At 35.0% G+C, this 24,585-nt stretch overlaps 1 protein-coding gene across 3 annotated transcripts in view; it reads left to right on the top strand.

Annotated features, from left to right (window-relative positions):
• JMJD1C (jumonji domain containing 1C) overlaps positions 1 to 24,585 on the top strand; it is a 329,744-nt gene that overhangs the window by 220,410 nt on the left and 84,749 nt on the right. For all 3 annotated transcript variants that reach the window (XM_076010029.1, XM_012762734.3, XM_076010028.1), the window contains one exon: positions 23,183 to 23,296. Coding sequence is in view for 1 of the 3 variants with exons in the window: in XM_076010028.1 (XP_075866143.1) it covers positions 23,183 to 23,296 (114 nt within the window). In the remaining 2 variants the exon portion in view is untranslated. The remainder of the gene's footprint in view (positions 1 to 23,182; positions 23,297 to 24,585) is intronic.

Raw genomic sequence — 24,585 nt, 5'->3', positions numbered from 1 at the left:
AGTGAACCCTGGTACAAACTATGCACTTGGAGTTATAGTGATGTTTCAGTGTAGGGTCATTGATTATAACAAGTGTATCCCACTGTTGCAGCATATTGATGATGGGGAAAGTTGTGCTTGTGTGGAGGCAGGAGGTGTATGGGATCTCTAGTTTCTGTGAACCTAAAAACTACTCTAAGAGGAAAAGTCTATTATAAAACAATAGAAAGAGATATGTTTCATTAACACACTCAGCATAGGGTACAACCTTTCCTGCTGATAGTGTGACTATAAGGACCAGAGTTGGATATACTGAACTCAGGGAAGGAGCCAAGAATCAAGGAATGCTAACTCTTGCAGGAGTGAAAAAACATGTCCACAAGTATAACTTACCAAAGACTTGCTGAGCAGCCATGCCTTTCATCTTTGTTTCTTAGACCATAATGGGTATCATCAGTGAGTGACCATTTTAGGGGTTACATAGCTATCACGCTGTGTAGGTGACATGGTATGAGCTTTGTGAATAGTTACAATTTACTTGATGCTTCCATGTATTCATCTATCCTCTTTGATTCTGAGTCTAGTGCGTAGCAATTAGCTTGATGTTTGTTCTTACTCCTATGAGTTTCAACCATCCCATTTGTTTTTCTTGTTCTCTAGAGTAAAATTGAGTATTATCCTAAAATAAAACAAATATTAATACATTTATTGCTCTTTACTATGTCTCCTAGTCAAAAAATTATTCTTTAACAGTGATTTTAGCCACTGATACCCTCATTGAAACTCTTAATGATTTAAAATTTCAAAACAAATTAAATATCTTTTCAATCAAAGCTCTGACAGTTTTGAATGTGTTCCTGTAACCTTTCACACTACAGTATCTAATGTAAATAAATAGCCTCTGCATGAATGCTTTCCTCCTGAGAAATTGCTACTTTTTTTTTTTTTGAGACAGAGTCTCACTTTGTTGCCCAGGCTAGAGTGAGTGCCATGGCATCAGCCTAGCTCACAGCAACCTCATACTCCTGGGCTCAAGCAATCCTTCTGCCTCAGCCTCCCGAGTAGCTGGGACTACAGGCATGCACTACCATGCCCGGCTAATTTTTTCTATATATATTAGTTGGCCAATTAATTTCTTTCTATTTGTAGTAGAGACAGAGTCTCCCTCTTGCTCAGGCTGGTTTCGAACTTCTGACCTCTAGCAATCTGCCTGCCTTGGCCTCCCAGAGTGCTAGGATTACAGTTGTGAGCCACCAGGCCCATCCTCCTTGAAATTTTTTAAATGCAAATTGAAATCCTCTGCTCAAGAATAAGATATATCAGAATTTTCAAATATATTAAAGTATAATGTAGGTCTTATATTAAAAATTCCTAGTTCTTTTAGCCATTCATAATATGATTTGATTAAAGATAAACCACTGTCCAGATCACGTGGCTTTATATCCTAGTGTCTATCTGAATTGTATGCCTTTACACTTGATCTTAGCCAAAAGATCCAGAAGCAATTGAATTGTATGCCTTTAATTTTCATTTGAAGTGATCTCAATATATATTGGGACTGTTACTTTACATATTTGGAATGCTCTATAACAGTAGCTTTAACATTCTTATACAGTACAGTGTTGTCTCTTACCAAGTTTGTCCTTAGCTTCATCTTTTCATTATCCAAAATCTCTGAGACAACGCTTAACACATTTTATATGTTTTAATGAATATTTGTTGAATGAATAAAACTTCCTAATCCTTTTTATATGAAAAGCTGCCAAGCTGGTTTTACTGCATATCATGCTAAGGTGTGCTTGTGGGGGTAGGGTGGGAGTATGTATTGCACCATACTTAAGTGGTAGCTTTTTGGAACCTAAAGGAGATTTAACATTCTCTGGTTGAATTTCATTGTACAAGAGCAGTTATTTCCTTTGTTATCAAGATAGTTGCCATGCAAAACAAAATACTGATAATTTTTACTCTCTGGCATATAACAGCAAGCCCAGTGGGTAGCACATCATAAGTGCTTCATAAATGTTTGCTAACTAAATTAATTAATGGCCATGAACTTGTTATTACTAAAGTATGTACTTTGAGAGCTTGGTTCACCACTGCTGAAAGAATTTTATACTTTATATTTTAAAATTAGTAAATTGAATATATTCTCCAAATGATGAGCATCTTAAATTATAACTCTATGTATACTTTCAGATCTCAAATACAACACCTAACCTTAGTCTCAAAAAAAAATAATTTAGACCAGGCGCCGGTGGCTCTAGCCTGTAATCCTAGCACTTCAGGAGGCCAGAAGTTTGAGACTAGCCTGAACAGGAGTGAGACCTATCTCTACAAAAAAATAGAAAAATTAGCCTGGCATGGTGGCCTATGCCTGTAGTCCCAGCCACTCTGGAGGTTGAGGCAGGAGGATTGCTTGAACCCAGGAGTTTGAGGTTGCGATGAACTGTGATGATGCCATTGCATTGTAGCCAGGGAACAGAGCAAGACCCTGTCTCAAAATAATAATAGTGTAATAATAATAATAATTAAAATGTTGACTAGGTACAGTGGCTCATGCCTGTAATCTCAGCACTTTGGGAGGCTGAGCTGGAGGATTGCTTGAGGCCAGGAGTTCAAGATTAGCCTGAGTAACATGGTGAGACCCTGTCTCTACTAAAAATTAACTGGGCACAGTGGTGCATACCTTGTCCCAGTTACTGGGAAGGCTGAGGTGGGAGGATCACTGTACCCAGGAGTTGGAGGTACAGTGAGCTGTGATCATGGCACTGCACTCCAGCCTGTATGACAGAGTTGAGACCCTGTCTCTAAAAAAATGAAAATGTTGAAGGCATTATGCTAAGTGAAATAAGTATAATGTACACTGTTAATATCATTTATATCTAGTGTCTAAAAACATCAAACTCTTTGTAGAAAAGGAGTGTAATGGTCATTGCTGCGGGTCAGAGAAATGGGGAGATGTTGGTCAAAGGGTACAAACTTTCAGTTAAGATGAATACTTGGGATTTCATGTACAACCTGGTAACTATAGTTAATAATACTGTATTTTACACTTGTATTCTTACTACCAAAAGTAAAAAGAAAATTAGGTGAAGTGACAGACATGTTAACTAACTTGATTGATCATCTTGTAATACATAGGTATACCAAATCATCATATTGTACAACCTAAATTTAGACAGTTTTTGTCAATCATACCTAAAGCTGGAAAAAGAAAGTGAAAAAAATTTAAATATTAGCTGCACTTGGTAATATGTGATAGAAAACCCTTTGGTGTAATTTTAGGGCTTTGATTCCTTGGGCCACAGTCTTAAACCAACTTACTCTGATTTCATAGTTCCTGTGACCTTGGAAATTTATTTTGCTGCTTCACCAGCAATTTAAATCAGCCTAGAAATCTTTTGCCGAATGATTAACTACGTGTTTCTGCATGTCTTCTCTTGAGGAGCTTTCTCTTTGATCCCCTTAGTATGCATAGAAAGTAGGGATCAACAGTGATGGAATCTTCATCTTTTTTGAGGATCAAGAAGAAACTGGCCGGGTGCAGTGGCTCATGCCTGTAATCCTAGCACTCTGGGAGGCCGAGATGGGCAGATTGCTCGAGGTCAGGAGTTTGAAACCAGCCTGAGCAAGAGCTGAGACCCCCTCTCTACTATAAATAGAAAGAAATTAATTGGCCAACTAATACATATAGAAAAAATTAGCCAGGTATGGTGACACATGCCTGTAGTCCCAGCCACTCAGGAGGCTGAGGCAGAAGGATTGCTTGAGCCCTGGAGTTTCAGGTTGCTGTGAGCTAGGCTGACGCCATAGCACTCTAGCCTGGGCAACAAAGCGAGACTCTGTCTCAACAAAAAGTATATAAATAGATAATACACATACACCCCCCGCAGATGATGACTAGACCCATTGTTGCAGCAAAGTTGAGCTTTTAAAACTAAGGATTCCTAGACCTCACCCCCAGTGTAAGGAGCAAGTCTTAAAAATACATATTCTGAAGAAAGTTCTCTAAATATTCTTTTGGGGGGGGCGCAGAGTCTCACTCTGTGGCCCCGGCTAGAGTGCCATGGTATCAGCCTAGCTCACAGCAACCTCAAACTCCTGGGCTTAAGTGATCCTACTGCCTCAGCCTCCCGAGTAGCTGGGACTACAGGCGTGCACCACCATGCCCGGCTAATTTTTTCTATATATTTTTAGTCAGCCAATTAATTTGTATCTATTTTTAGTGGAGACAGGGTCTCGCTCTTGCTCAGGCTGATTTCGAATTCCTGACCTTAAGCAATCCTCGTGCCTCAGCCTCCCAGAGTGCTAGGATTACATGCGTGAGCCACTGCGCCCAGCCTTCTAAATATTCTTGAAACACCTGAAATTGTGGTAGACAATATTATGTGTCTCATGTTCTTTTTGAGCTTTCAATAGGCTCTTGGGTTCCTTGACTCTAAAATGTTTAAGAATACTTGATATAAGCCACTGATTCTCAAAGTTGATAGTACACCAGAATTGCCCAAAACTTGTTAAAACACAGATTGCTGGACCCCCACCCCCAGAATTTCTGATTTAGTAAGTCTTGTGTGGAGAGAGAGAGAAAAGAGGGAGCTGCTGGATAGGCTTTGGTCAACCACAACTCTGAACTAGAAAAATTGGGTAAATAATTATCTTACTTGTTTTTATTAATCTTTCTTGAATGTATGTATAGCACACATTTATTTCATTATTAAATATTAGAAGTGTTTAGAGTCTTTATTTAGAAGTTAGAGTGATGTTTTTGTGACCATAAATATGCCATAGGACTTTAATTCTTGTTTCTATCAATCAACGTGTGCTAAAGTTGGTTTGTTATACGTTTTGCTTGCAGCCAGTTTCCAAGAACTTATCAGGGAAGTTAAGTGGGGAGTTACCATAGTTCCTTGGTGTTGCCTATGCTGCTGGACAGGGGGCTACTTGTTAAGAACTACTATTCTGTACTTTAGCTAATACTACTATGTACTTTCAGCATCAGGTTTTGGAAGCAAAGTATACCTTTCAAGAATCTCAGGATTCTCCACCAGTTAATGACTATGATAAACATAATGAAGCATAGTAAAACTAAATCGAGGTCAACACTGTTAAGAGAAGGATAAAGAAAACTCCCCTCTTCCTGGTAAAGGAAAGTACACGGGCATTTTACACTGTCCTGTTCACAAACCTAGTTCATGAACAGTTGCTTCTCTATGTGGCATTTTGCTTTTGCTTTTCTTCTGTTAGAATAGAAAATTTCATTTTTCCATGACTACTTTATATGGTTTCATTCTGGTTTTTTACACTAAATTATGTAACTTTTTTTTTTTTTTTTTTTTTTTTTTTTTTTTGAGACAGAGTCTCACTTTGTTGCCCAGGCTAGAGTGAGTGCCGTGGCATCAGCCTAGCTCACAGCAACCTCAATCTCCTGGGCTCGAGTGATCCTTCTGCCTCAGCCTCCCGGGTAGCTGGGACTACAGGCATGCGCCACCATGCCCGGCTAATTTTTTTATATATATATCAGTTGGCCAATTAATTCCTTTCTATTTATAGTAGAGACGGGGTCTCGCTCAGGCTGGTTTTGAACTCCTGACCTTGAGCAATCCGCCCGCCTCGGCCTCCCAAGAGCTAGGATTACAGGCGTGAGCCACAGCGCCCGGCCTACACTAAATTATGTAACTTTTTAAGTATGCCCATGCTCTCCAAGCCAAGTAGAATACAGCGAAAAATTTTTTTAAAAATGTAGTTTTACCTAAATGTGAGAGGAAGCAGGAAAAATGACTCTGAGAATTCCTGAAATGAATAAAAGTGGTTATATTATAAAAAGCTCAGAAAACCAGTGGTCATGTGGCCAATGGAGGGAAGCTTTCACATCCCCAGGGAAAAAGCAACTGTTACCAAAGGTATAAAAAACTACTAAATTCACAGGAGTCCTAAAAAGAAGTTCATTTCCCCAGACAAGTTACAGGCTCTCTGACACTTTGAAGGAAGCGACCCTGAAGAAATCTTTATTACCCATGAAGAACTGAAGAGTCTAATCATGAAATTTTCCTCTCTCTACAGAGATGAACTTTTAGGGCTCTGGACATCATTAATGGGACTCAACGTTTTTAGACCTGGTGGGACTCTGAATGTTTCATACCTTTAGAGGGAGATGTCTCCAGTGAAACTGTCCTGATTTAAGAAAACCTAGACTGTTTGGTGGCTCACACCTCGAATCCCAGCCCTCCGGGAAGCTAAGGCAGGAGGAGCACTTGAAACTAGAAGTTCAAGGCCAGCCTGGGCAATATAGCGAGACCCTGTCTCTACAAAAAATAAAATAAAACCTAGAGCTTTAGTGGGGAGGTTCTCTGTTTAAAGAAAATGTATTTCAAAGTATTACAGTGATTATTGACCCAAGATTTGGTTAGTGTATTTATTTTCTCTGTATTTATTTTATTTTTTGAGAGACAGTCTCATTCTGTCGCCTGGGCTAGAGTACTGTGATGTCAGCCTAGGTCACAACAACCTCAAACTCCTGGGCTTAAGGGATCCTCCTTCCTCAGCCTCCAAGTAGCTAGGACTACAAATGCCCACCACCACACCTGGCTAATTTGTTTTCTATTTTTAGTTGAGATGGAGTCTCACTCTTGCTCAGGCGGGTCTCAAACTCCTAAGCTCAAGTGATCCTCCTGCCTCCCAGAGTGCTAGGATTATAGGCATGAGCCCCCTAGCCTGGCCTTCTCTGTATTTTTTTTAGAATATAGCTTTTAATTGTCCCACAACATGTTAGAAAATAAGTAAATTCATTTTAAGTAAATTATATATTTTTTTGTAATTGAAAGAAAACACTTTCGTGCCAAAGTCTTCAATTATGTGAAGAAATTCTGTCTTCCATTTATAATCTTTTTACTTTGTATATCAGTATTTTGATATTTCATGGCTGTCAAAATATTGGCATAAATTATCAGTACTTACAGAAATATGGCTGAAACTTTGGTTTTATCTTACTATATGTATTTAAATGTATTTTAAATTAATATTTTTCTTCTTTATTTCTTTTTTTTCCCCCTGAGACAGAGTCTTGTTCTGTTGTCTAAGCTAGAGTACAGTGGCATCATCGTAGCTCACTGCAGCCTCAAATTCCTGGGCTCAAGTGATCTGCCCGCCTTAGCCTCCTAGAGTAGTGGCACTATAGGAACATGCCACCACACCTGGCTAATTTTTAAATTTTTTATAGAGAAGGAGTCTCACTATGTTACTCACGCTGGTTCAAACTCCTGGCTTTAGTTGATCCTCCACTTTGGGTCTCCCAAAGTCCTAGGCCTAAAGGTGTGAGCTACTGTGCCCAGCCTGCCTATCTATCTATCTGTCTGTCTGTCTGTCTATGTATGTATGTATGTATGTATTTATTTATTTATTTTTATTTTTTGAGACAGAGTCTCACTTTGTTGCCCTGGCTAGAGTGAGTGCTGTGGTTTCAGCCTAGCTCACAGCAACCTCAAACTCCTGGGCTCAAGCGATCCTCCTTGAGCTTTTTGAGTAGCTGGGACTATAGGTATGCATCACCATGCCCGGCTAATTTTTTGTATATATATTTTTAGTTGGTCAATTAATTTCTTTCTATTTTTAGTAGAGATGGGGTCTCGCTCAGGCTGGTTTTGAACTCCTGACCTCAGCAATCCGCCCGCCTCGGCCTCCCAGAGTGCTAAGATTACAGGCATGAGCCACTGCACCTGGCCTTATTTATTTTTTGAGATGGGATCTTGCCATATTGCCCAGGCTGGGCTAAAGCAATCCTCCCACCTCTGCCTCCTAAGTAGCTAGAATTACAGCCCCACTACACCTGGGCCTTACGGTGTTTTACATCTAAATACTAAGTGTAGGTGCTCATTATCACCTAAATGCATTAATTTTTAAATACCTAAAAATAGCTACTGTATATCATATACTTAATGGAATTTGTGAATCCCATTTGTTTGTTGAAAAATTCAGCTTCCAGATTGTTGCCTACATCATCAGAGTTTTTTCAAATGAGGAGGTAATGGGGAAATAATTGTAGAGCCTTCTTGACTTATACTGTACAAGGAACAGATGTTTGTCAGATGGAAATGAACAAAACTAGTAAAGAAATCGATGTCTTATTCAGGTTTCCAAGAGTGTAAACAATGAAATGATTAGGAAAAATTGGAAAATATACTTTAATACTTGTTTTACACTGAAAAAGACCAGGAAATCAGTTATATGCACATGTAATGTCATGTGTCTTACTCTCTGAGGATGGTATGCTTGACAGGACTCCAGACTGAAGGCAGTTTATTTTAGCTTAACTTCAGTTTTTTCTGTAATTTTATGACTATTACCATTATAACACATGCTTTGCATTTATTGCTGCTTTGATTTAATTATGTGCTATTTCTTATTCTCACAAAATTATACTTGCTTTTTTATTACTAAGAAATAAAGGATCTATAGATCACAGAGATCCCATGCCACACAAGCCTTCTATGTAGTTTTATTTCTGTCAAGTGAAATAGACAACCTAGTTAACTTTATTTTGAAATGGGGGATGCTACTTTTTACTTTTAATTTTGCCACCTTATGTGAGCAATATATGAACATTAAGCAGTTCTTCTCTTTTTTTTTTTTTTTTTTTTTTTTTTAGCAGTTCTTCTCTTAAACTGTACTTCCTGGCAAAGGAATTAGGAAAGGAAAGAACACTGGTATTTTACATTGACCCTATTGACAGATATTTTATATACGGTACATAAAAGAGAGTAGTAATACTGTTTTTATATATGTAAGAGTAGTAACAGTGTTTATGGAAAGTTTGGTTTGATCTTGTTTATCTATACTTTGGTCTTCAACATTAAGTAGCTTAAACAAGACAATGTTAGAATCTTAGAATTGGAAAGAATCTTTAATATTTTACAAACCACCCCCTGCCAAAGTGAGAAATGAGATTCATTAGTGACAGACTTGTCAAGTTTTATTCATATTCTTCTTAATTTGCTTCTAGGGATAGGAAGCTCACTACTTCCTGTGTAAGTTTGCTTTGGTTTGGGTAGGGTTTAATTATTAGAATTTTGTTCATTCTTTGTGGTGGTAAAATTGACCTTTCTGGATATTTTAATTATAATCTTCTTTATTTCCATAGTTACCCTAGCCCTCTAAAATAATTGTACACAATTACTGTTTTCCTATCTCTTCCTCTTCAGGCAAATATCTCCAGTCTTTCAAATGATCCTAATAATCCATGATTCTTAAATGCCTTTGACACATCTCGGTTTGTAATTATTCTTTTTATATTATCATGCTCCCAATTAAAGAAGATATTCAGAGATTTTATGACCAATGAGAAATCTAAAGGGACTGTTACCTCCCTTCTTTTGGGTACTTTGTGTGTTTATTAGTAAATTCAAATTTTAATTTGTTTCCCCCTTAAACCCCTACCCTGACTTTTTAAGCTTTTTAAGTACATAACATGTGTTGACTTAGTGTCTTCAAACCCTCCGAGATTCTTTCACATGAATTTCTAGGAAACTAGCATTCCCTTACATTCTACTTATGTAGTTGGAGTTTTTAAGCCAAAATGTAGGTCATATCTTTTCATTATTAAGTTTTGGGGTTAATTGTTATTCCAGCTTTTTAAAATTTTATTTTATTTGTATTTCAACAGATGCAAATGCAGCTTTTCTTGATCATTCTAAGATCTAGGTCTTGGCTGGGCGTGGTGGCTCATGCCTATAATCCTAGCACTCTGGGAGGCTGAGGCAGGAGGATAGCTTGAGCTCAGGATTTTGAGACCAGCCTGAGCAAGAGAGAGACCCCATCTCTACTAAAAATAGAAATAGTTAGCTGAGGATGGTGGTTTGTGCCTATAGTCCCAGCTACTCAGAAAGCTGAGGCAGGAGGATCAATTTGAAGTTGCTGTGAGCTAGGCTGATGCTACAGCACATGCCCAGGCAACAGAGTGAGACTCCCTCTGTCTCAATCAATCAGTCAATCTTAATAAATAAATAAAATATAGGTTTAGATTATGTTTTTCATAAGATATATTTTTTAATCGTGCTGTTTGTTTGTTTGTTTATTTATTTATTTATGAGACAGAGTCTCACTCTGTCGCCCAGGCTGGAGTGCAGTGGCTCACTGCAACCTCAAGCTCCTGGGCTAAAGTTATCCTCCTGCCTCAGCCTCCCGAGTACCTGGAACTACAGGTTTGAGCCACCATGCCTAGATAATTTTTTCTATTTTTGGCAGAAATGGGGTCTTACTCTTGCTTAGGCTGGTCTCGAACTCCTGACCTCAAGCCATCCTTCTGCCTGAGACTCCCAGAGTGCTGGGATTACAGGCTTGAGCCACCAATTCCAGCCCATCCTATTATTTGTTAATTTGAAAATAAAGATAGCTTTCAAGTGATAAAGGAGTGTGTGAGACCAAAGGTGAAGGAATAGCATGTCACAGGTTAATAATAGTACTATTACTATGAATCAGTACTCTTTAATCGACTGCAGATACATCTGGAACTATCATCCAGCTCTTATTTCATTGACTTACCTGTTGCAGATTGTCAAAAGTTTTGTTAAGTCAAGTTCCCTATATCTTAGTTTCAAATTTGATAACCTTTGTTTTTATCAAAAGGCAAATTACTATCAATTAATATATTTTGCTCTTACTGATCAATGTGTATTTTTTTATTTTTTTATACTAATTATCTGTTGTTGGGGCTCAACACACCACCCCAAAATATGATACAGAAGGCCAGAATATGCCATCCCCAAAATATATTTCTTTGGCATGTTTTGAGCTGGTTATTCTGAGAAAACTGCAGACACAGGAGTAGTTTTGAAAAGCTGTCTGTAAAAGAAATTTATAACTGTAAGGGAAATCTACATTAGTAAAAGTCTCTGTATCAGGAAAAGGGTTGCTCCAGATAATTTTTATTATCTGAGAGACTTTTTATCTGTATAACATCTTTATTCATAATACATTTCTTCCCATTGCCCTCGTATAACTTGTATAGCCACCACCCACAGATGTTCTGAGCTGCTGTTCCTTTCTGTAGCTCTAGATAATGGTGTAAGCTTTAGTCATCTGACTCTTCTTTGAGTCTCATACTTTGTGGGACTCCTGTACTTTTGCACATCATTAAATATGGTTTTTCTCCTGTTAATCTTTCTTGTGTCAGTTTAATTTGTAGCCCAGCCATGGAACCTAGAAGGGTAGAAGGAAGTCATTTTTCATTCCCCTCTACCATTTTGGAGTTTCGTTGGAGTTCAGGTTTAGTAGCTTATAGTTTCTAAATTGGCCCTTTCCTCCTTTATAAATGTAAGTACCTATCTTTAATATTTTGGCACTGCCATGATTTTTTTCTAAGACTACCAATAATGGCTCTGAGCTTATTTCTACCAATTTATTATTCTAACATGTAACTTATTTTAACCTATCTAAATTGGCATCAATCCTTAATTATTAAAAGCATGAAGATGTTCATGTTATTTGTAATAATAGAAAATTGAAAGTAGCTTAGGTGTTCAAACTAAAAATAAATAATAAAACTCATGCTTATTTACTTAAGTATTTATTAAATATTTACTTAAAATGATGGCAATGTAAGGACATGAGAAGATATTAAGTAAATGAGCAACTTATTGTTTATATGTACCCTGGACCTTGGTAGAACTAATATGCTTTCGGAGAAAAAAAAAGGCTGAAAATGCATTTAAATTTAAATGGTTAACTTGCTAGGTTCCCTGTAAGAATATGGGATCCTTTTCATGTATTTGTTTTGTTTTCCATATTATCTCCAATATAATTATGTTATTTTTAAAGAAAACTTTTATTATGTTTCCAGAAAGATAAAGGATCTTTTACCTATTCCTTAGTGTATAGGTTATTTTTTAATCTCTAGTTTATACTTTTCATATTAAAAATATTTTTTCTAGTCAGAAGTAACAATAACAATCTGGGCATGGTGGAGCATACCTATAATCCCAGCGCTTTGGGAGGTCTAGACAGGAAGATGGCTTGAGGCCAGGAGTTCAAGACCAGCCTGGGGAATATAGGTAGCACCCCTCTCTACAAAAAAATTTTGAAAAGTTAGCTGGGCATGTTGGCATGTGCCTGCACTCCTAGCTACTTATGAGGCTAAGGCAGAAGGATGCCTTAGGCCCAGGAATTTGAGGTTGCAGTGAGCTGTGATGGTGCCACTACACTGTACCCTAGGAGGGGGAGAGAGAGAGACCCTGTCTCAAAAAGAAAAAAAAAAAAAATTACAGAAAAAACAAAAACAGTAACAAAATTAAATAAGCTTTTCTTCCAACTATTAATTTTTATCTGTCCCAATTTTCTTTTTCTGAATATAGCTTTAAAACTCCTTTATGTTGAGTTGCTGTCTTCTAATCCTTCTTATTTCTCCTTTCTGAAAAGGTGACCAGTCAGTAAAGCAAGTTAAAGATATATAAATTTATTATTCCATACTTCTTTTCCTCTGTACTTTACAAGTTTCCAGTTTCTTCTAGGTGGGTTTCATTTTCCTCCATTTAAAGTTCAAAGTTTAAAGTTTTATTCAGCAGATGGCAAAACATTTTGTTCTCTGCCACCCCGTGCCAACAAGCATGAAAACAATAAACTTCTTTCACACCATTTTACAATGTAAAAATCATTTAGCTATGAATTAAGAAATCCAGGTTCTGGTCCCAGCACTTCTGTAAACAAGATTTTTGACATGAAATGTCACTTGAACCCTCTGTGTCTACTTTTTTCCTTTCCTTTTTCCCTTTTCCCTTCCTTCTCCTTCTCTTTTCTTTTTTCTTTTTTTTTTGTAAACACAGGAGCAAGCTGGAATCTGAGTCCACTTCTTCATGTGTAAAAGTGAGATGAGATTATTCATCTCTATAGTTTCATTTCCATTTTTAACAGCCTGGTTTTTTTGTATTCAGTTTTTCCTTTTTTTTTTTTTTTTTTTTTTTTTTTGAGACAGAGTCTCACTTTGTTGCCCAGGCTAGAGTGAGTGCAGTAGCATAAGCCTAGCTTACAGCAACCTCAAACTCCTGGGCTCGAGCAATCCTTCTGCCTCAGCCTCCCAAGTAGCTGGGACTACAGGCATGCACCACCATGCCTGGCTAATTTTTTATATATATATATATTAGTTTGCCAATTAATTTCTTTCTATTTATAGTAGAGACGGGATCTCACTCTTGCTCAGGTTGGTTTCGAACTCCTGACCTCGAGCAGTCTGCCTGCCTCAGCCTCCCAGAGTGCTAGGATTACAGGTGTGAGCCACCACGCCGGGCCAGTTTGTCCATTTTTTTAAAACCCCTCTGACTTGAAAATCCAAGTGCGTCTTATATTAAATATTCCTGTATTTATCTGGGTCAGTTTGAGATTTTCTGAATTATCCATTGATGACCATGTCTTCAGTGCCTCAGTATCACACTGTTAGATTGATTGGAGCATTGAAATATGTTATAATATTTGTTAGAGCTAGTTCTCTGTTATTTTCTTTTCCTGTTTTCTATCTTTTATTGTTTGAGAACTTTTCTGGTTATTTTTGTTTTTCTATATGAACTTCAAAATTGCTTTTAGTTTCTAAATCGTATTAGTATTTTTATCAAAGTCTAATTAGAGTTATAGAATAACTTATGGAAAAATTAAATCTTTATGATCAGTAAATGCTTAAGGAAAAATATCAGGTATTCAGAATATTATATGAGCAAAGGAAACAAATTATCAAATATTATGGTATTAATGAATTTTGAAATATCTACTTCATTTATGGTATGTATATATGAATGAATGAGACAAGGTCTCCCTCTGTCGCCCAGGAAAGAGTGCAAGAGCACAGTCACACCTCACTGTAACCTTGAGCTACAAGGCTCAGTCAGAGATACCTATTTCTGAAGTAGTGATATTACTGATTCTAGTGGTTATGAAAGGAAGCATGAGTAACTTGGCAAAGAAGTTTAAGCATTTAATTCTAGTCATGTTTGGCTTTATGTGGTAAGAGATACAAATTTGACTATGTCCTAATAGCTGTATCAACTACAGATTTGAAGAAGGTGAAAATTCAGGTCTGATACAGAGTTTGGATTATTTATGAGAAAAAAAATTGGTCATCTTAATGGTACAAGATACAAAGTTGTAGAGAAGGAAGAGTAAGTAAAACATTAATGTTAGGAAGAAGGAAGATTAATAAAGGTGATTCTGAAAAAGAAGGCATAGAGATGACAGACTTATAGGACTACTCTAGGGTTACAGTATATACCTTATTAGTTTTCAGAAAGTCTAGAAGGAAAAGATGAAAGGATGATGAATTCAGCCATAATGCTATTGAAAATACAGAGAGTGTTTCTTTTGTTGTTTTATTTTTTAAAATTCTCAACAGTGGTTTTTTTCTTCTTTATCCTCCCTCCCCCCACCCCCCCTTTTTTTAAAAGACAATCTCCCTCTGTTGCACTGGCTAGAGTGCAGTGGTATGATCATAGCTCACTGCATCCTCAAACTCCCGGGCTCAAGTGATCCTCCTGTCTCAGCCTCCTAGAAGCTGGGGAACTACAGGTGTGTGCCACCTCACCTGGCTAATTTTTTTCTACTTTTTGTAGAGTCAGGTCTAATTCTTGCTCAGGCTGGTCTAGAACTGCTGAGCTCAAGTGATCGATCCTCCTTGGCGTCCCAGAGTACTAGGATTATAGGCATGGGCCACTGTGCCTGACCAACAGTGGTTTTTCTTGGGGCAGCTATATGTTGTTAAAATCTGATACATGTAATGATACATGTAAAGCTAAAAAATGGATACATTCTATTGGCCCTCCCCTTCTCTTAATGAATGGGTCAGTTATCAAGGATAAAATGAAAAACAGAGGGAAAGGGATATTCTCCAGCTATAAATTTAGTTCATAACAGGGTTGTAATTTTGTATTTATTTGTATGATTACTCTGTTAATTTCTGTTTTCTTCTAAAAGACTATAAAGTGTACTAGGGTAAGAATTTGGTTGTCTTTTCCTCACTGTTGTAAACCCAGGACCAAAAATGGTGCCTTACACATAAAAGGCATCCCAGACATATTGGTTGGTTTAATGTGCCACATGCTTGGGGGACGTAGGAGAATTTAAAAAGTCAGTAAGATGTGAGGTTCATATCTTCTTGAAATCCTTGTAGAACTCATAGACTTCTCAAGGTATAAAACTATACTCTACAACCTTTGCATTGCATGGAAAATCTGAATAGACTCATTAATGTGGAAAACTTAATTATTTGGACATTACCATGATGCAGGAGTTATATGTTTGATTATATATTTTTTATAGATTTATAAAACAATATGGCATATTGAAAAATATTTTCATCAATTCAGTCAGCTTTCATACAAGGCTATCTCAAAGTTGAATTCCTCTAGGTACGATTGTTCACTTTTTTTAACCTATCCATATATCTAAAAAAATATTGATAATACCTAGGTATTATGCAAGAGTTTTTGGGGTTTTTTGGTAAGTCTATATAATTGGAAGAATCCACTGGTTTGTTTAGGTTTCCATATATATTAAGATGAGAGATTTATTCTTTTCATGGCCCAAGATAAATGGAACCAAAATTCCGGTTTAACTCTTAATTGTACATAAAAGGTTCTCACATTGTAAGGAACAGATTTTCTTCAGATAGGCACACAGTGATGCCTTGCTTTTAGCCTCTGTTTACTTTCTGACCTCTGTTGATTTATTCAGCTTGTAACCTAGAAACCAGCTAAAAAGGAAGGAAGTTAGAGTTGTATATTTCTGGGCAGTAACTGGAGTAGTTTCCTCTTCCCCTTGCCTGGTTTAGCGGCCAATAAAAGCCTTTTACTCCACCTCCCAGCAACAAAAAAGATTTCTTAACAGAAACTCTTCGCCTTTTTTTCTTAATCTAGTAAGGAAGGTAGAAGCCATATGAACAGCCAATTTAGAGGACTAAAATGTTGGTCTTCTCAGATTGGTGCTTTTTACTCTCTGAAAGATGGGATCTACCTTCCTAATGAATTGTAAGAACAGGAGAGAGTTAAGGAGACCTGATATAAAACCTAGCAATTTATGCTTGTTACCAAGTGGGTTCTCAATGTTGTTATTCATTGTTTTTGCTTGTATTAGAAATTTACCAGAGTACCAGACAGAAGTCACATTAATATATTGATATATTAATATAATATCGGTCAAGCCTACTTTAAATATTTAACAGATATAACTAGTATAACTATATAACTAGTTGCGACTCCCTACATCTTTCTTTTGCATCAAGAATTGACTGTAGTGTTTCTCCATAATGGTGGAGAGGTGTCTTGTTTTAATTCAACCATGATGTAGTGTGAAGTACAATTTAAAAATGAGTGTTTGGTTTTTCAGTATTGATCTTAATTAATTTGATTTTTATCATAAACATGGTGCAGTTTACCTTACTAGGAGTGTATGACTATTGAGGAAATTGTATTGTTAGCTAAGTGTAGATTTATGTCCTATTTTATTCTATAGCAAACTGATAGTACTTGAGCAAAGACAGCTGTTTTTAAATTTATGTCATATACAGACTAGTCAAACCTGACTTTATGCAAGATTATAAGATGAATCCTGTGAAATATAAGCTCATTCTCTAATGTACAGTAAGTTAGAGAAATGTATGAAAGTACTTAAAAGTTGATAGTTTATAATATCAAGCTATATCAAATATTTGATGTGTCCTTGTTTAGAGCTCAGAATAAGACTGCCATATTTATCCAGGTTTGTTAGTAACTTAAATGATGACATTGTAAGTTCTTTTATTTCCATATGTTTTTATTTTATACCTAAGTGATTAATTATGAAAGAATTATGGGCATATGTGTGATTTAATATACACTTCACAGCATTTAAAAACACTTTGTTCTACAGTTACATTTTAGCATCATCCAGGTTCTATAAAATAAAATGTTATATTTTAGCACCATCCATGTTCTTCAAAATAAAGCCATGTTTTACTCACAGCCTAAGGCTAATCATTGCTCATATCTTTTCATTTTTCAAAACAAAAGATTTTATAAGTGCAAGCTCATCCGATACTAAATTGAAAGTTTTCTATAGTTAACCTGATAATTTCTGTGAAATGAAAGTGATACATCTTGAATACGTATAAAGGAAATATGTATGTAGTATTAAAAAGTATGAATTTTTAGATTTACTGAAATTGAAATATCTACATGGGGACAAATTTATAATAAAAGACTGTTTACATACATCATTAAAAAATAGGTATTACAAAGGCAATACATGTAACCAAAAATATTTATATCCCTGTAATATTTTTAAATTATAAAAAGTCTCATCAACCTGGCAATGTCATGTTATAACATGTAAGTGGACAAAAAAAAAGATGAAATATTTTCTTGTGTTTACAGGTATAATTTCAAAGTTTCAGTTCGTGGTATTATATATATTTTCTGTTTCTTCACGTAATCTCTACAATAAATGTGAAAACATTTCAATTAAGTTTAATACAGAAGCATGGTTGACTTGAGTATATGGCCAACTTTCCTTCTCTAAGTTAGTGAAATTGGCAAATTTCACTGAATGATCTAAAAGGTTGAAATTTATACTGACAAAATAGTAGATACAACCTGATATTTAGCATACAGCCACAAATTTATATTAAGTAGTTCCTATCTCTGCTCTTTGATTTGTTGGAGTAGCTGAAGTTAGCCTTAATATCATCACAAAAGCCTGTACTGTAAAATGAGAAATTGGAGCATCCTTGTCCAGTAGAAATAAGTGAGCCATGGGTGTGATTTTCAATTTTTCAGTATTTACAGCAAAAATTTTAAAGTAGGTGGATTTATTTTACTGAATTTTATTTAACCCAATATATCCAAAATTTAATTTCAAAAATAATCAAAATAAAAAATTTTTTAGATACTTGATGATCTTTTTTCATATTCAGTATTTTAGACAGCGCTCATGTCAATTCACATTAACCACATTTCAGGTGTTCAGTAGCCAATTGGGTTAGTCACTACCATATTGAACAACAGGACTCTAGAATTTAGATAGAAGTTAAGAGAATATATTAGATAACACATAAGAAAAATATATTTTATGTTTTCAAATTATAAGTCTTTATCTGAGAACAATCTAGATTAAATTTTTTGTTATAAAGAATGAAAACATTTCAGTATTTTTAAATGTGCCAAGATAAGTATTACCAGTTTGTTGTTCTTTTGAGTAAAGTGTCCCTGAGGTTGTTGGCTGTGTTGTTTGATTTCACTTAGACTGTTACACCAAAAATATTTTAAATTGATTTTTTTCTGAGTTGTTTTTTTTTTTTTTTTTTGTATTTTAAGGTGAAATGATTAAACTAAAAAAATCTTCCTTGGAAAACACTGAAAGTATTTTTGATAGTTTAAAGTTATGCTTTATTTTTGCTAACTTGAGAGATATTTACATATTATTTCTTTTCTGCACTTTCTCACCTTGGTGAATCTGGAAAGCAAAACTTTGTATTTGCATTTGCTTTATGAAGGAGACAGTAAACTTGAGCTCTCAGTCTCGCCACTAGTCTGTCTTTGTCTGTTGTTAAAATTATGAGCCAGTCTCTATGGCCGCAGCCAAATGAGTAATCACCAGTAATGTGACTCGTGCTGGAAGTGACTCCATCAGCACCTGTGACGGGGGATTAGTTACAGTTTACAGAGCACCGCCTCTTCCCTTCTCTCAGTGTGCCCTCAGCCAAGTACGCGTTCTCATTTGGGTGTCTGCACTGTTGGAAGCTACTGCAGTGTGTTTCCACGCAGACAGAGTACAGTGGGAAAGGCTTTCTCTAGCTGATGGATGGCTGTTCTCTTTATTTGGAGTATCTTACTGGTTATGTAAGCGACCTCGGGAGAAATTATCCTGACCCAGATCGGAGGATGCAGTAGTGCTTCAGCTGCAGGATTTCTTAGTCGTTAACACCACAGTGCTGATGACAAAGAGCGAGTTGTAATCCTCATCTCTGCCAGGGCTGAGCCAGAGCAGACAGAAAATCGTCATTTGCTCGTCGGAGACTTGTTAGGTTACAGCTTCTGCTTCGTTCTGTGGTCTTGGCTTTTCTTCCTATACAATGACGCCGCTGCAAGTGAGCTCAGAAATGCTGGGTTTGAGAGCCATTTGCCTGTGATTTTGGAAGACTAAAGAAGTATTTACGCTAGATAAAAAAAAAATACTGCTCAAGAACAAAGTGGAAATTTCAGCTATACTTATTGACCTTTAAAGCCTTGTGGATTTCTGAGATTTAAAGGTACTTTAAAATTCTCAAGAACAAAGTACGGTTTGTATTTTTCTGCTTCCTTTTTCTTTTGTCTTAATTTACATTTGGTTTTGCTTCTCAGCCTTACGAATTAAGGTCACTGCCTTTTATAGATCTAGTCTCAGTGTTCTAGTTTAAGAAATTTTAACTATTTTGTTTAGAAAGTGGTTTATTGTGTTTGTAGTAATTTAATAACACTCTAAAAAGATTAATTTGAAAATAGAGTTTTATTGTTTAAAGTATTACTGAAGTAGTATTTCAAATTAGAATTTTTAGACTATAATGTTTCAAGGGAAGTGGGGATATTTGTTTTGTGGGGTTCATTTTGTGGTGTATTCCCTTCCCCACCCCCAACTTGTTTTCTAACAGTATCGTGTTTTTCAATAGACCTGCTTGGGTGGGAATTTGGACTTTGTTCTTTCAAGTCACTCCAGTCTTTTTTTTTTTTTTTTGGTAGACTAAACCTTGACTTCTAAATGTTGCTTAGATTGTTTTTTGCTTCAGTGTTTACCCTTGGTGAGATTTATATCAGTATTTTTGTAGTTAATGAGCCTGATTTTTTTTTTTAACTTGAAAAAGGAATTGTTAACTGTTAACTGGAGATTGTTAGAAACTCAGACGGCAGGCGTAAGCTCCATGAATTTCCTGTTAAATGTTAAATAGTGAGCTTTAACATGGTTTGTTTGAGCAGCTGAGTTGTGTTTGAGAGCTGTAGCTGATTTATTTTAAAAATGTTTTTCGGGAGGGCTCATCTGTTCGCCTCTTCCTCATGTGAATGGAATGTGGTGCAGCATGGAGCCCCAAACAGGATACAGTTGTTCTAAGCATTCTTCCTATAGCTTGGTAGGCCCTACTAGAAATGCAGGCTCTCAACTATACTTATTTTAGCTTTAGACTATTTTTAAATTATGGTTAACAGTGACAAATTACCTGTAAAAAAGGTCCATTAGTAAAATTGGAAAAGTGTTTTGTTTCAATTAAATATTCAATTTTAAGTTAATTTTCATTTGGATTTTCAAAAGCTTTTTCAGTATTTGAATAATAGTCTTTTGTGATTAGGGCCATATTATACTGTGACTTTCATCAAATGGTAGGCTCATTGCTTCCCCTTAGGCTGTGGAAGTTCCTCATAGAATGATGTATCTTTAGAGTCTTGAATTAGTTATGCATGAGTTCTAGTTTCTTTACATTCCAGTGCACCTAGACCCATGAAATATTTACTTACATATTTATCATAAAAGCTGTAGGATCCATTTGATTTTATTTAAACATGTATAATTTTATTCTTAAACTAGTGTCTCTTTGAAATATGTTAGACATGGATACAAAATTTAACAATGGTTACATTGTTGATTGCTACTTTAAAAAATCAGGGTGTATTTAAACATCTTTTCATGTCTTATTTACCTTTAAGTTTTTTCTTAAAGAAGGAACAGTGACATATTCAGTTGCTCAATTTAATACATATTGAAACATTTCTTTAACAAGTAGTATAAAAGTATCAGCCGTTTTTATTTGTTATTTAAGAAGCATGATATGCTTTGGTCCTACATTTGCAGATAATTGTAACTATTCATGTATCAGAAATAGATCCTTGTTCTTAAGAGAACTTAACATTGTAAGATAGTCTCTTTTATATTTCCAGTAGCCAAATTTTACTTGGCTTTTGATAAGACATCTTAAAATATGAGAAATATAAAAAAAATTTTAACCTAGAAATCTTTTTTCCTTAATTAACTCAGAGTAATTTAAATTATATGCTGGCCTGTTAAAATTTACCCTTAGATCTCTGACCTACCTTGAAAAGGAGAGTTCTAAGAGGCTCTCTTCAGAAGAATGTTTTTCATATTATAAAATGATTTGGTCTCATAGGAAATGCAAACCACCTGTATTATTTGCGTAAGAAAGAGGCACTCAAGATAGGAGAAGTTTACTTCTTTTTCAAATCCTGCTTAATTGAATTGTATCTTTAGCCACTCAGATAATACCTTTTGTGGACCTTTTTAGTTAACCTTCATGGATTGACCTGACTTGGTACTATTTGAAAAGAAAAAGAGCATTTGATAATGTTATAGGATTAAAAGTCCTCTTGAGAACGTGCCAGTGTTTTTTAGTTTACTAAAAACTAAACTGACAGATATAATATGAAAAAACACTTTTTCATAGTAGAGATTACCTGAATATCTCTCTTTTTATGTTACATATTTCCTATCAGTCGATCACATAGTAGTGGACATTTTTAAAGTCTAAAATAGATGTTCTTGGGTTTCTTACAAACTTGCAGTCACTTTTTGAGTAAAATAATGAATAGGACTTTATGAAATGATGTTTTAGGAATTTTTTCTTGGCAAATGGAAAATATTAGATGACATTAGAAGGAGATAGCTAAATAATGTGGAAATATTTTTCTACTTTGAAAATATAATTTCTCACCCAAATAAAAATACTTTTGATAAATATGTAGCACTTAAAAGGTTAGCCTAGGACATGGGAGGATGTTACTGTGATTAGATTTTCTCATCGTAAATATTGAAAATAAGTGGGGATAGAATTTTTTCATGTTATTTAAATTAAGATGATTATTTATAAGTTCATGGATAGTGTAGAAATGAACCATGCTTAAAATATTTATTTTCATGTAATTTTAGCTATTCAAAACACTGTTACAGACTTCAGTGAATAAAACTTAAATTATTTTAGATATTTCTTAAATATAGAAATTAACTACTTAAGAGCCACTCCAAACTGAAGATCTTTAAGTTTTTCCCCCAGATTATATTTATTAGTTTTGATTAACAAGATTTTGTTTTAAGTCTTAGAAGGGGGAAACACAATGGTTTAGGAACTCCTGGGGATTTTTACTGTCTGTGCCAAAAGCTTTGTTTTGTATCCAAATAATCACAAAGTTGCCTTGTAGCAAGAAAGATTTCTTCATGTGATATAGGTAATTTAGAAGCTGAGTTGATTGTTAATTCCATTTCCAAACTTCGATTTTTTTATTGTAAAGTTACTAAAATTTTAAGATGGCAACATTTTGTTTTCAATTAAATGTTTTTAGAACATTACCATGTATATGACACTTCGTTTTTATTCAAGCTTCATCTACTTGAAAGTGAATGTGCCCTAAAAAATGTATACATGGTATTCCTATTTCCTTCAGTCCTCTTCCTGTCCTTCCCTCACTTCCATTCCCACCCCAGCATATGAGTAAAATCCTGTACATAAAAAATGAGTTTTCTTTTTAAAAAAATCAAATGACCTTGGATTCACACACACACAAAAAAAACATAGTGGAGATAGAGAGAAACTTTACCGTGAGGTAGGTTTTGTGTAGTGCTTCTTACCAACGTCTAGCTATTCCCTTCCTCCATACTGCTCTCACTGAAGCTGCTGGATTTTTATTTGTGCTTGGTGTAGGGGCGGAGGGTAGGGAGTACAGGGGTGGAGTTAAAAGACCAGATGCTTCCTGAACATTTAAAATCCTGCTTAATGTGAATGAGTTAGGCAAAAATAGTATGTTGAAATAATAATTACTCTCTATTATAAAGAATACTTATAGTTTTTTAAAAAAAGAAGAGTGTAAATATGCTCACCAACCCAGTTTACAATCTTTCAGAAGTGATTTCTCTTTTTATCTTAAGCAGAAATTTTATACACATGCATATTTGATTATATCCCTTTTTAAAAATAAACTGGGGCTTAATGTACCTGAATTATTTTATATATCATATAGATCCATGTCATTCCTTTTTAATAAATACAAAATATACTATTGTGTGGATAAAAGCATTAGATTGTAATATGAAAACTGGTATTAATTGGTGTCTTCAGACCATTGTGATAATGACACTAATACATTATATCAATGTATATACCCTCTCACATTTTGAGGATACAAACCAGAAAATAACCATTAGAAATTTATTTTGTTTTTTCTCTTGACAGACTTTCAAACCCTTGGTGGGAAAAAATATACCCAGTTCAATCACTGCAGTAGAATTCCTTGTAGATAAACAAGTGGATTTTTTAACTGAAGATAGTGCCTTTCAGCCCTACCAGGTAAGAAATTTTAGATTACCTAAAAGTTAACTGTTCACATTAAACTTCATTGATATTCAGATATTAATTCTTTTTTAATATGAAGTTTCAGCTAACATCTAGTTAATACAAGGAACCCAATGCATTTAATAGATTTTTATTGTAGGATAAATTATTCATTTATTTAGTCAAATATATACTGAGAATCTGCTATGAGCCAGGCAGCATTCTGTCACTAGAAATACTGATGTCACCAAAATAAAGTCTCTAAATATTCATTGTTAGAAAATAACTGGTTAGGTGTTAGTATTAATTATATTTGTCTCCAACTCTGCAGGTCAATAATTGGGTCAATTAATGTAATTAAATGACATTAGAGTTTACTATATGTATATTAGTTTAGCATAATGGTTCATCTTGTTTTTTAAGGGGAAGTTTCTTTTAGATTGTCATTAATTGAATAATTCCATATATAAATTTCAGTTCCTCATTGTTGCAGTTTAAATACAAATATATTTAATTGGAAAAACATTTTCCCATACATTTAAATCTAAATTATGTGGAGAAACTCTATTAAGAAAATGGCTTTTAAAGTTTATAGTGAAGTTATCAGTTAATTTTTTAAAGTATAAGTAAAAACTCACAGACGTTTGTTTTCTATGACTTTAGATTGAATATAATCTATAAATGGTAGGTTTCTTTTTATTCAGATGTTTAAAATAATACAGTAATTGTATTGAGGATAAGTGAATTAGTTTAACTTTTTCTTTCAAATGGAGTAGTAAGTTAACACTCCTATTTCATTTCAGACTAGTTGCTGTTTTTCAAACAATAATATGTAGAGCCATTGTTTCCAGGGAAAGAAATGGGCTTGTGTTAATTAGCAGTGATTTGTTGTGCATGGAATTATAATACTTAGGGAATTAGAGTAGTTCTATTAGGTCCACCAAAATTAGATGAAACTTCCTTTAGTGTAAATGTTATTTTCTGTTTTGAAGTCTACATCGAGGTGTTTTTGTCTTTTCGTGTTATTTTTATTTCTTTTAAAGGCCTAATTTTTTGTGCTGTTAGCTTTTGTTCTTTGTTTATAATATTTATAGCTAAAAATTCATAGCAAATCCCAGTTTAATATTGGAGGTGTTGGAGCCTTTCCCTTGGGTTTCATTTTGTTTTTAATTGTGAGTGCCATTGAGCTGACTGTAGACCTCTTAGTGTCATTTGTTTCATTTCTAACAGTCACGTAGAAGAAGTTAGAATAGGTGAAATCAAAGGAACTTCCAATTCTTAATGTTTTAAGTCTGTGTTTGCAT

The sequence above is a fragment of the Microcebus murinus genome, chromosome 14 (genome assembly GCF_040939455.1).
Source record: "Microcebus murinus isolate Inina chromosome 14, M.murinus_Inina_mat1.0, whole genome shotgun sequence".
NCBI lineage: Eukaryota > Metazoa > Chordata > Mammalia > Primates > Cheirogaleidae > Microcebus > Microcebus murinus.
The sequence above is the reverse complement of the archived record's forward strand: the minus strand, read 5'-3'. Positions and strand labels throughout refer to the sequence as shown.